The following is a 14,221-nucleotide window of genomic DNA, read 5'->3' on the forward strand; positions in this document are numbered from 1 at the left end:
ATCTTATGTAAAAGAAGGAAATCTTTATGTTTAGATAAGGTAGCTTTTAAGTTGGTAACTAATTTATTTAAAAGGCTTCTATCTAAAATATCAAAGTTGTTATTTCTTAAAAATTCTTCAGTTTTTTGAATATAAATACTATGATGCATAATACAATACAGTCTTTTCCAATTTATTGAAATTTAGTTAAGTGTCACGTACTGCCGACGCACTGTTGAAAGTTTTTTTTTTTTTTTTTTGTTTGGACTATAGTCATTCAGCCAGTCTCAATCAAAAGTAAATGTATTAAAGATATTGAAAATCAGTGAAACATGGTTATTATTATAATATTACAACACTTCTTATTTTACCTACTCATTACAGCTAATGTACATACTATGTTAATAAATATTATGAATATATTATACTTAATGTTTATCAAGAACACATAGTGTATACATTTTACAAATAAAAATATTAATGTTAATTATTTAAAATATTTTTTTGTATTTTTTTTTTGTTTTTTTTTTGTCACTATGACAAGATGTCAACCCGGGTCAACCCCTCGGAGGTTTAAAACCTCTTAGTGATTTTTTCTTTATTTCTTTTTTATTTTTTTTATATTTTATTTTTGTATTTTTTTCATATTTTTCAAAAAATATTGATGACGCTCTGATGTAGCCTCTTAAGCCGCCAGTCATTTTATATTAAAACATTTTTTTTAATTTCAGGTGGGAGCAATAAATAATGGCAGTTATGTAGTGGATTGGAAAGATGAAGACTTGCCTCAGAATATCGGAAAGTATCGATATGAAGTCTTCGTACATGACGGTAATAAGTTAAACGAGAGCAGCGCGCAGAAGTTTATTGTGGACGGGCCACCATTTGTATACACAAACGCGTCTGCTAAGATGTACACTTTTGCTGTAAGAATAAAAACATCCAAAGGTCTTAACTCGCAAATGTCGCATAGCCTCAGTTTAGAAAACCTCAATGTGCAAGCTCCTCAAAATATGACCGCTGTCATTGTGCCGAGCGTTTTAGTCATTATTGCTTTATTAGCCGTTGTTGCATTCCTCGTTGTAAGAAATAAGAAAATTCAGAACAGCTTTACGCGCTTTACAAACTCTCATTATGATACCAGATCTGAAGCAGCCACATTTGACGACAATAATTTAGAAGAAGATGACAGTCCTCATATTAGAGGATTTGCTGATGACGAACCCTTAGTTCTAGCGTAATAAATTTTTCTAAAGAAATCTTAATGTGAAAATATTAATGAGTTGCTTATAATGATTTACTAATAATAAAGTGTATTGGGTTTTTAACTGCGATAAAGGTTCTAGAAGTACCGGTCTATCAGATATTAAATTTGGTTGTCTTTCGATTCCTAGTCTCCATTGTATTCTGTTTTGCCACATTTAGCCCCATTTCTTCCATTTCGATATATTCGTCGATACCTTTTTTCCAACTTGTCGTGGTATAACCTCTTCTATGTCTTTCCTGTGGTGTCTAGTCTAGTATCTACTTTGGTAACCAATCTTCTCTCATTCAAACAATCATTGTGTTTTTAATTAACCTGCGAATATCCTCATTAGAACTCTTTTAGTGGCCAATCTTCGGAACCATATGTGACAATACTTTGTATAATGGGGGTCCGGACAAAAATCCCCACAAATTCTCCCTGGACAAAAAATGCCCGGACAAATAATCCCTGGACAAAAAATTTTTGGACAAAATATCCCCACAAAAATTTCCGGACAAAAATCCCCAAGAAATATTTGCTGCCGAATAGTTCTCTAAAAGTTTTCCCGAAATTTTACCAAATCTCGAATTCCAATTCCTTGCTGAAACCTTCAAATTTTACATGACAAAAGAGTGTGAGTTTTTTAAAAAATCGTGGAAGGTATGGGGAATGAGCTAAGGCTCCGTTCTCATGACAGGCGCTTTACGCGCGTTTTGATAACGCGCGTACAACTACATACATTTTACTGAAGACCGTTCACATGCCAACGCGCCTTTTAATGACCTAAAACAGTTCACATGCTAACGCGCGTTTTAGGTCATTAAAACGCGCGTTCTAGGTTATTAAAATGCGCGTTGGCATGTATGTAGTTGTAATCGCGCGTTATCAAAACGCGCGTTAAGCGCCTGTCAAAAGATCACTGCCTTAGCTCATTCCCCATATCTTTCACGATTTTTGAAAAAACTCACACTCTTTCGTCATGTACAATTTGAAGTTTTCAGCATGGAATTGGAATTCGAAATTTGGTAAAATTTTGGGAAAACTTTCAGCAGCAAATATTTCTTGGGGATATTTTGTCCAAAAAAATTTGTGGGAGTTATTTGTCCGGGGATTTTTTGTCCAGGGATAATTGTGGAAATTTTTGGTCCGGGATTATTTGTCCTAGCTTCGTATAATGGTATGGTATACCCTTCTTTTGTTTTCTTTGGACATATTTTCGTCCCACAGAATCCCGTTCATAATTTTTATGGTTTTTCTTCCTTGCATATTCCATCTTTTATTGCTTCATCCATGGTATATCATCTATCAATCTTCGATAAATACCACTTTATCATCCACAGTTTTCTCCTTATTTGAAGCAATTATTCTCCATTTAATTTTTTTTAGTGTCCCTACTGGCTTAAAATTGTTCTGAAGCCATTTCTTTGTGGCATTTACGTAATTTATTACATATTCTAACTGGGAAATAAGCCACAATTTAACTTAACAAATGATTTTATTGACTTCCACCTCGGACGTCGTTATCAATATACACAATATTACTGTAATATTTTGTATTTTGATAACGACGTCCGATGTAGTAGTCGAAACGTCAATAAAATCATTTTGTAAGTTAAATTGTGACTTATTTCTCAGTTAGAATAATAAATTACTGGCTTAAAGGTGAAATAAGAGATCCATGTTTTATCTATGGCTACATATTGACTCAAAACCCTTCAAAATTTCCACTTAAATTATTTTGAAAAACGTACATTTAATAATTAATACAGATTATTAATTCGCTTTGGGAACTGCTTTTTGGAATATTATTTGGAATAGATCGGCTATATTTTATAGATGATACACAGTACCTAATAATAGATTTCTTAGGTCACTTGTTAATATTTAAACATTACTAAACGCATATTGACTCTGGGAATATGTATATGTTAAGGTAATAAAATCATTTATTCGACTTTTAAAAGATTTTTGTGATTTTATGTGTTGCTCAGTTACCAAAAATATATGTATTATATAATTAATGACTTGTAAGACCTTGACAATTTTTTATGATTAATACAATGCATGATATATTTTACTGTTTTAATACCATAAAACAATATTATATTAACAATATTATCTAATGGGGTATTACGTTATGGAATATATTTTAAAAGAAACTAGAGAAATTGAGTTAGTACTAAGATTGATATTATTATATAAGTCAATCATACAATTTCCGGACTACATTAGGTTAGCTACGTCGAACTTTTGACATCCTTTCTGTACAGTCGAACTTTCGACACCCAATGTACAGTATGGTGCAAATGAAAGGAATAACGTCGTTATTTCGTAAACCGGCAACTTTAAGGAAACATCCCGAAACAGGTCAATTTTTATTTTTAAAGTATGACATTTTGACATATATGTCATACTAGTGACGTCATCCATCTGGGCGTGATGACGTAATCGATGATTTTTTAAATGAAAAAAGGGGTCGTGTGCTAGCGGATTTGAAAGTTTATTCAATTCTCTATTCAGTAATGTAAACATTTACATAATTATTTATACAGGGTGTCCAAAAAATTTTTTCAAATTAAATTTTTTTACAAAAAAAAATAAAATTTATGTAATTTGTTTAAGTCAGAATACATTTTATTGCTGTCAGAAATCAGAAAAAAATGTTTATATCACAAACAAACATTGCTTGTCGTTTTAATTAAATGTTCAAACTTCCAAGATGCAAGTGGTTGGCGGGAGCTGGCATGAACATTGAATTTAATCGAAAAGCAATGTGCATTTGTGAAATAAACATTTTTTTTTTGTTTTGGGCAACAGTAAAATGTATTTTGAATTTAATAAATTACATACATTCTTATTTTTTTGTCAGATAATTTAATTTAAAAAATTTGTTGGACACCGTGTTCAAATAATTATATAAATGTTTATATTACTAAATAGATAATTGAATGACCTTTCAAATGAGCTAGCACACGACTCCTATTCCCATTTAAAAAAATCATCGATTACGTCATCACACCCAGATGGATGAAGTCACTAGTATGACATAAATAATATGCCAAAATATCATAATTTAAAAATAAAAATCAACCGGTTTCGGGATTTTTCTGTAAAATCGCTGGTTTACGAAATATCGAATTTATTCCTTTCATTTGCACCATACTGTATATTATTTCCTGTTACTCCATAGGGCATCCACGAAGCTTCTCCATTGGACTCTGTCTCTGGCCTTTATTAGCTGCTACCTCTCCCCAGCTCTTTCTCATACTTTTGTAGTCAGCTTCAATTGTCCTTGTTTTCTTCGTCCTGCTACTGTCCATTTTAGAGCTTTCTTTGTTATGTCTGCGTTATCCTTCCTCAGGGTGTGTCCCAGCCAATTCCATTTTTTCCCTTTTAATTGCAATTTCAATTGGCTCTTGTTCTGTTTTCTTCCAGAGTTTTTGATTTGTTATGATGTTGGGCCAATATACTTTTTTTTCGGAGGCACCTGTTTACAAATACTTGCGACACTCAATATGATACATTATTATTTCCACTACTGCACTCATGGTCTCTGCAATACAGTGTATACGTGCGCTTATTTTTTCTGATGTAAGACCTGAATGCTCTTCTCCAGTGTCCTTTTTTATCAGAAAGATTCACTCAATTTCCCTTTTAGTCCTTTTGTCTCATATAAATTTTCTCCTCCTAGTGACTTTTATCATTTTCATACTTTCTTCATATCTCTCTTTATTTGTATTGTTCATTTTCTTCATGACTTTTGGCGGCCTTCAGTATTTTTGTCTTAATTATCTAAATGGCTTAAAAGACCTGTTTTTAATCGAAAGGTTTTACTGGTTTGTAAGTTAAGATTGTCAATAATGTGTGCAAATATATCGTTAATACATAAATTTTGTGTACATACAATCGCTTCCAAATCATTCAAGCTAACATTTTATTTCATTAATTTTTCGAAAATAAAATAAAGCTAACCCCAATCTCCATTTGTCAGCCTTTTTTCCGCTTCTTAAGAAGTAATCGTAACGCTTAAGAAGTAATCTTGGTTAGCAGCCTCTTCTGATTCACTCCTAGACATAAACCTCTGTTTTGAGGTATCTGGTTCCAGTTTCTCCTTACTTTTTCTTTAATTTTGTCGATCCATGTTTTTTGTGATTTTCCTAGTAGTAAAGCTTAGTTTGCCGTTTGCTATCCATGCCATTCTTATTCTTCTTGTAATTTCCGCAGTTTAATTTTGTTTCCCTTGCTTTATTTTATGCCCCAAGTACACATACTCTTCTACATTTTCAATGTTTCTATGATCAAGAGTGCAACTATTAGTCCTACTTTTTGTTATATACTTGTTTTAATTCTATTAACATTTCTATACGAAATACTAGAAGAATGTAGCACAAGAGGGTGTCTATAAAACTGTACAGTATAACATTTTATCTTAAATTTTTTACGTTATCTGGTCAAGGTGTTCTTACAAGTTACTTGTTTAAATGGTGCATCTCTGTATTGTATAACTTAACAACTGTGTATTGTATAACTGTGTTTAGTTAGTTAGTTAAATTTAGACACGTTTTAATATGATTTTTATTTGGTTCTATTTAGTTACTGGCAGTACATATACAGAGCTGCGCTAGTAATATTTCCTATTATTAGTATTTTTACGGGATCTTGAAATAAGAAAATGTGATGTCTAGTTATTAGTTTACTTTTATAAGTTATAATATATCGATGGAAATGATGTAATGGAAACATGTCTGTGTATATAAAATAGATTATTCATGATTATTAGAGACTGACTCTATTTAAGGTTTCCAGAAAGATTGTAGACATTTTTGTTGATATACTTATTCGTCGATCCTATAGCAATATAATGTAGCAAAATTGAGAATTAAAAATGTTTTTAACAATCTTCTTTTATTTAATTACAGTAAAAGCTCTTTATTCGCGGGGTATACGTTCCGTAAATATGCCGCGAATACGGAAACCGTGAATATGGAATGGTCATTTATATGGGATTGTATGGGATACGTTCTTAGGTGACGAAATAAAAAAGCAAACAGCTAAAAAAAAATCAGTTTAATTGAAGTTTTGGCCATACAGATTGATTAATTACATATTATCTTCAGCTTTAGGCAATCGTTTAAAGAATTTAGTAAACTCTTGCTTGGCAGTTTTCAAAAATTGCTTCAATTCAGACTGATATTCAGCAGTGGCATTAGCATTTTGCCTCTTAAAAATAAGACTTCGTTCCATAAATGGATCAATTTTTATAAATAAATCACAATGCTCATTTGCCATTTATAAACCTTCACTAAGATTTTTTAAATTAAATGTCATGTTTTGAGTGCTTGTTGAAGCCTCTTCTTCAACGGGTTGTGAATTTAACATTTCCTCTAAGTCTGGTTCAAGCAACTCCTAAACGTCACTTGATAGTAACTGTTCGAACCCATCTTGTCCTCTTCCACCCGCAATTTCGGCAATGTTTGCAGTTAAAATTTGAACACAGATTCTTCCTCATTTCCTGCACTCCGAACAGGCCACAGTTTTTTTCAGCATGATTTCAATGTGTCTGGTTTCTTGTAATGATTCTTTTATGTTTACGATCAAGCATTTCTATTTTCACTTTAAGTAATAAAATGATTTTTTTCGGATCGAAATCCGTTTTTCATTTTTTTTAGTCAACATTATAAATTAGGAAGATATCGGAAGAGACGTGTCACTTAATTACAATTTTTGTAACGAATGGAAAAATAAAATAATAAACACGAAATGCAGCTCTTGCCCAAGCATGGAACCTGTGATTGCGGCAGAATTTAATGCTCTAGGTTTTGAGTAATACATAATTTATTTTACTTAAACATTCTCTTTGTTTACAGTCTCAAAAACACCGATGACGGCGACAGCGGGTTACCTCAAAGGCACTGCCGATGCCGACAGCTTTTGGAAATTTAATCTAGGTGTAGTTGTAATAAGGTCAATTTAATTTTTTTATTAGTCGATTTGCTGACTCATTGACAGATGGTACCAAATGTTTTTTATTTAGGTATATTATAAAATTCGATCCGCGAATAAAGAAATCTTGGGCCGCGAATATGGAAATTGGGTCGCATTTTTTTAATCCACGAATAGTGAAAACGCGAATAAAGGAAGCGCGAATAAGGAGCTTTTACTGTATACAAAAATTTATTTATAGCTCACTTACATACTGGTATATTTTACTCCTAATCTCTGGACCGTTTTTTTAGGACTCGATGGATATGTTGTCACTCGTCCTTTTTCGTCCAATACAGACATTTCGAAAAAATTGTTTTTTTTTATGAGTTTTTATTTACAGTCAACTTCTTAAGAGTTTTAAGTAAATTTGAATGAACTTTTTAAGCAAGCAAGGAGGAGCATCCAATGATGCTTCGCCTTAAAGGTTTATTTCACTGTTGTGTTAAATCTTGTGGCCACGATCGCTGGAGTCTTCTAATTATTGGTCCATTCTGGTAGAGATGTTCAATCAGTGTCTTGTTCGACTTTCATGGTTGGTCGCTGCCAGCTGTATTTCGTCCCTTACGTGAATGAATGAATGAATATTCAGATCATTGTGAATTATGAGATTACTGACATACCAGGGTGCGCCAGTAATTGAGCTAAGAACTTTCGATTGAAATCGCTGTATAGTTGTGATGTGTGTTAATTTAGCGCATCCCCAGAGATGGATACCGTACATCCAAATTGGTTTCATTATGGTTTTGTATAGGAGTAATTTGTTATTTAATGACAATTTGGATGTCCTACCAAGGAGCCAGTACATAGACGGAGGGGCAGCGCTGAAAAATCTCTTTGAATTTACTAAAGCTAAATTTTTCACAGTTGATTACTGTTATTGTGTAGAGAAACATACTGCGGTCGGTCAAGCGAAACGTAGAACAGGGGTTACTGAGAGGGTATCAAAGTTGCTTTCCTACGAAGGTAATTAAATCCATTTACTAAGGCTGAAAGTCAGTACACACATTCTAAATTGAATATAAATAAAAGTTATTATAGTCGGTCAGCTGTATGACGGGACAGAGCCGGTCGGTCGGCCCCAATGAATGTACAGGGTTATTCACTATATTTTGACCCCCTTGTAAACTGCTTTTTTACAGAATTAGAAAAAAAATGTAATATACAAAAGTTATTCGATTTTTAATTATGATTTTTTGACATATATATCGTACTAGTGACGTCATCCATCTGGGCGTCATGACGTAGTTGACTATTTTTTTAGATGAGAATAGGGGTCGTGTGCTAGCTCATTTGAAAGGTTATTCAATTCTCTATACAGTACTATAAACATTAAGATCATTATTTGTACAGGGTGTCCAAAAAATTTTTTGAATTATTAATTAAACAATTAATTTAATAAAAAAACATTTTTGGGCACCTTGTATAATTAATCATGTTAATGATTATATTACTGAATAGGGAATTGAATAACCTTTCAAATGAGCTAGCACTCGACCCCTATTCCCATTTAAAAAAAATAGTCGATTACGTCATCACGCCCAAATGGATGACGTCACTAGTACAATATATATGTCAAAAAATCATAATTTAAAAATCGAGTAACTTTGGTATTTTACATTTTTTTCTAATTCTGTAAATAAAGCAGTTTACAAGGGGATCAAAGTATAGTGAATAACCCTGTACATTCACTGGGGCCGACCAACCGGCTCTGTCCCGTCATACAGCTGACCGACTATAATAACTTTTATTTATATTCAATTTAGAATGTGTGTACTGATTTTCCGCCTTAGTAAATGGATTTAATTACCTTCGTAGAAAAGCAACTTTGATACCCTCTCAGTAACCCCTGTTCTACGTTTCGCTTGACCGACCGCAGTATATTTCTCTACACAATCATAGTAATCAACTGTGAAAAATCTAGCTTTAGTAAATTCAAAGAGATTTTTCAGCGTTGCCTCTTGGACTAACATTTGTCTGAACTAGAGATCCAACTGCCTGCGTTTCATTTGGATGTGTTCATTCCATGTTAGCCTTTGGTCGATATGCAATCCAAGGTATTTCACTTCTGTGCTGACGGGGATGTGTGTATTGTTAAGTGTGAGTGGATGGCAGATTTCCCGGCGGGTGGTAAATGTTACTTGTACTGACTTTCTTTCATTGATTTTAACTCTCCATTGAATGTACCATTCTGCGAGCAGGTTTAGGTGGGTTTGGAGGTGAGAAGAGGCATCTACTGGATTCTCACTAGTTGATAATGCAGCTACGTCATCTGCAAATGATACAATTGTAGTATTGTGTGTTTCTGGCAAATCCGCTGTGAAAAACAGGAAAAGTAGTGGACCCAAAACGCTGCCTTTTGGGACCCCCGATTCGATGGTACAAATGATGGATTCAGCGCTACCATGTCTAACGGAGAAGCTTCTATTTGATAGATATGATCTGAATATGAGGTAGTAGTTACTCGAAAGAGTATTTTTTTAATTTAAAGAGCAGTCCAGAGTGCCATACTCTATCGAAAGCCTGGGCATCTCTGAAAAAAATTGTTAAAACAGTTTTACTAAATATATTTTATTTTTTGGCTGACTTTATATGTGCTATTTTTATCTTTGTTTATGGATTTAAAATGGTGGTTCGATTGGTATAGTATATGAACCAAAATTGATCTACAATGTAAGTTTCCAGTTTTATTTTCCATCTTGGACATAATTAGCAATGATTACAATTTTGTTTGTTACGTTTTTGGGAATAAGGTTTATAATTTGACCAATAAAAACGAATTAAAACTATTATCTAAAATTTATTATCAAGTAAGTGTTATCAATTTTTATTCCAGGTGTTTTTAAATGGTTAAATCTGTAATATTTGTCGAATCCTGTGGTCCCAATTAATATAGAAAATTTAAACGAAAATCTTGAGTTGGCTCTTAAAAAGGTTACTAAATATGACAAGTTCCGAAAATAAATGACCAGCACAGAAAGACAAGCATTAAATTATAATATTTGAAGTAAGGTGGACTGTTCAGTAATTTTAATGTTTTAAGATTACTGAAGATAATGTAACCGCAAGCAGGTCAAAAGCAGGAACAAAGACATATTCGCAATTCAGCAATAACTACATGGCAACAGTAGGATATGTGCGTAAGAAAAACGCAATTGAAAATTTTACGAAATTTCAGTACTTAATAACTTTTTTATATTTGAATAGATTTACATGGAATTTTGTTTGACCATCTAGCTTCACGGGCGTCACACATCAATTTTTATTAATTCATAAAAAGTGACAAATAATTGGAAACCAAGTTACTTGTCGTACTGTTGTCTTACAAGATAATCTGTTTTTTAACGATATCCGTAAATTTTTGTTAAACTTATATAGAATTTCTGAAGTTTTGTTTAAAATTTGAACATACTTATTTTAAAATAATTTAAAATAACAGTTTGACAATAAAGATAATAAACAAAATAAAATGAAAAAATGATCAGAATCAGTTTTAATCCAGGAACCGAAGCTTTTCACCTCGCAATTTTTCAGAATGGATCGATTTTCTTGAAAATTTGAGAATACGTAGTGGATAGTCCAAGGATCAAAATCTATATGATGCCGAAAGGCGCTTTTACGATGGGGGTGGCTGCCACCCCATGTCGGGGGTGGAAATTTTTGATTATATTTTGACCGCAATAGTTGGTAAAAACGTTTATTCTAAGCAAACAACGTTCCATACATTTTTTTGATAAAATGTAATAGTTTTCGATTTATTCGCTATCGAAAGTGTTAGTTTTATATAGAAAAATCAATGTTTTTCGATATATACTCATTTAAAATTCACTCAATTTTTGCCGTAGAAAAAATTTTTTGAAACCTAGTTCTTGGGAGTTAAATAACCTACAGTGCCATATTAAAACATTTTTTCGTATATCTGATGCTAATCTTTCTATTCTGAAGAAAATGGCATTTTTTACCAAACTACAAAAAGTCGTTATTTGATTTTAACTCCAATTTTTTTTAAAAACTAATCATTCTAAGCCAGTCAAACTTCTAGAATATATTAATAATACACAAGTAAAGAAGAATGGATAAGGCCAATGACTAAAAACACCGCTAACTTACATTATTATGCTTCCAATTGGATTTCTCCTTTTTTTTTTCAAAAAAATATATTGATTTTTTAACCGTAACCTTTTTAGTTTTTATCTTAGAAATTTGGTAAAAAAGAATTTTGTAGATTTTTATAAGGGCTGTAAGGCTATTAGTATTAAATCCTTTTAAAATCATCAGTCGTAGAAAGTGGTGACTTTGATAGGGTTGGTAAAGGTGGTTTTTGCATGTTATTACCAGTTTTAATTGTCAATAGCTCACTCAATTTTTACCGTAAAAAAAATTTTTGCAAAACCAGTTCGTTGGAATTAGATAAGCTATAATTTTATATTTAAACATTTTTTCGTATCTATGATGCTAATCTTTCTATTCTGAAGAAAAGTTAATTTTTTACCAAACTCCAAAAATTCGTTATTCGCTTTTGACTTCATTTTTTTTTAAACTAATGATTCTAAACCGGTTAAACTTCTAGAACCTATTAATAATAAATAAAGAAGACCAAATAAGTTCAATGATTAATTTTCATTAGGGTGGTGATAAGGGGTTTGCTTCTGCTTCCAATAACTATTTCACTGAAAAAAAAAATAGGGACTGACATTATTTTCATTATAAGCCACTTAATTTTTGAGCTAAAGACTTGTTTTGTATTTCTGGAGATATATATTTTTAAATACTTCAAATTAGTTTAAACATTTTATCCACGAAAAATGCATAATTTTCCCGTCTTTTGACTTTGATATTACAATATTTAGCATTTGACGAAGAAGACCTAACATATAATAAAGTATAGCTCGATTACTATTGGTCTAACAGAAAATAAAAAAAAACGGTTTTGTTGATTTTTTCACAAGGTACATTTTTTTAAGCTAAGTTGTTTTGATAAAACGAAAACTTTTTGAGTTATTTGCAGAAAACTGATTAAAAACATTGATTTTTTCGAATAAAACTAACACTTTCGATAGCGAATAAATCGAAAACTATTAATTTTATCAAAAAAATGTATAGTACGTTCTTTGCTTAGAATGAACGTTTTTACCAACTTTTGCGGTCAAAATATAATAAAAAATTTCCACCCACGGCATGGGGTGGCAACCACCCCCATGGTAAAAGCGCCTTTCGGCATCATATAGATTTTGATCCTTGGTATATCTACTACTTATTTTCAAATTTTCAAGCAAATCTATCCATTCTGTAAAAATTGCGAGGTTTGGTCCCATTTTAAGCTTTATTACTTGGACTATCTTGGTAATAGCGGATGCTGAAAGTTGTGAAAGTAAAAGCTTATTGCATTTCCTTAAATCAGTTAAATCCGTGTGAAATTTCTAAAGGGGAATTTATCATGGTATTGACACTATCGCTAAATAATCAGTAATTTAACTTAACTTTTTCCTGTGTTTTCTTCTAAATTACCTATCTTCATCTAGATTATATCATATGTAACTATATTATCTAACTATATTATATAACTTAATGTTGCATTAATGTTTGTGACCAAAATGGATAAACGACAAAATATAACAGTATGATATGTATGTTGTCTTAGTGTTACATTATAGAATTTGGGTTAAAGGGAATTAAGCTAAACAAGGATATATGTAACATTATGAAAAAAGTATTTCCCTTTTTATTTATCTTAGTGTTACAGTCAACAGAAGGGTTTATTTCGAATAACTTATTGACATGAATATCACAAAAGTCATTTTTTACATATCCTACTGTTGCTCTGGGCGGCGATATACTGATTACCATCCATTGATCAGGTTGATCTTGGAAAGCGTTCCCACATCGTCATGATGGTTTGAAGATAATTTACTAACTACTACATAGTGAGACGAATATTCACATTTGTAATAAATAAAAAAATATATTGGGACCGTGCAAGTTCGGCAAAGCGACACCTATTTCTACGCTCTGCAACTTTATTCGCACTTTTAATTATATTGGCCAATTATATTAGTCCTGGTTACTGGATAATTGTCAAGGCCATAGTCCAAAAAAATAATAAGAAGACAAAGTAAGATTCAGGTTATGTTATTAAAACGTAAACAATTGTATGTAGTAAATAAAATTAGTTATTAAAATGCAGTACTGCAAGCAAAATACAATTAATTAAATTTACCTTTATATAATAATTGCATATTATATCAATATTGTGGAGCAACATATAATTTTTCTTCTTAAATGACAGTAGATATGAAATGTACGTCAATTTGACAATTTCAATTGACAATATGAATTATTTAAGAAAGTTGAAATATTTCTCCGCTATTCGCGCACGATCATTTCTCAATTCCCTTCCAAGTACTTGCACACCGCGAATAGCAACTTATGCCGTACTGCATATGCAATAAAAAAAATAAATGGCAGTTTAAAACAAATATGCTGAACTGAAAAATTGTGCAGACTGCAGCCGATCTACAGATACGTCACCAATATAATATTTTGCAACATTTTTTCTGCAATAAACCGTCAGCAAACTTAATAATTAATATTAAGAATATTTTTTCTATTGAATGAACTGAAATTAATACTAAAAAAGGCTGACGTGACTAATAGTTTTGATCTCTAAATGAGGTGAAATGATAACAATTATTTGATACTCTTTATGTTTTAATATAGGTTTTAGCAACATTTTGGCCTTAACTAAAAGGTTCTAACCTCTTTATAATTATATATGTATTGTTCAATAAAATGTGCCAAACAGCATACTAATCTTGTTTATTATACACCGGCTTTTTAAGCACTGAAAACGCTTTTACGTTGGAGTGAATAACTCCGAGCCGCAAGCCTTCATATCCACGTACTTCTTATCCATAAGTCGATTATAGACAACAAACAGTATTCTGATTTAAATCGCAGATCCATCTTGATTTTAAACTACTACGTTAATATTTTTGTTTCCTGGTCATCACTCCA

The 14,221-nt window shown here is 31.8% G+C and overlaps 1 protein-coding gene across 13 annotated transcripts in view; it reads left to right on the forward strand.

Moving 5' to 3' along the window:
* Window positions 1–14,013, forward strand: part of LOC126883019 (sortilin-related receptor-like) — a 339,261-nt gene extending 325,248 nt beyond the window's left edge. For all 13 annotated transcript variants that reach the window (XM_050648189.1, XM_050648193.1, XM_050648192.1 and 10 more), the window contains one exon: window positions 711–14,013. In XM_050648189.1, coding sequence (XP_050504146.1) covers window positions 711–1,220 — 510 coding nt within the window. In that variant the 3' untranslated portion in view covers window positions 1,221–14,013. The remainder of the gene's footprint in view (window positions 1–710) is intronic.
* The last annotated feature ends 208 nt before the right edge of the window (window positions 14,014–14,221 follow it).

This window comes from Diabrotica virgifera, chromosome 4 (genome assembly GCF_917563875.1).
Source record: "Diabrotica virgifera virgifera chromosome 4, PGI_DIABVI_V3a".
Lineage (NCBI taxonomy): Eukaryota > Metazoa > Arthropoda > Insecta > Coleoptera > Chrysomelidae > Diabrotica > Diabrotica virgifera.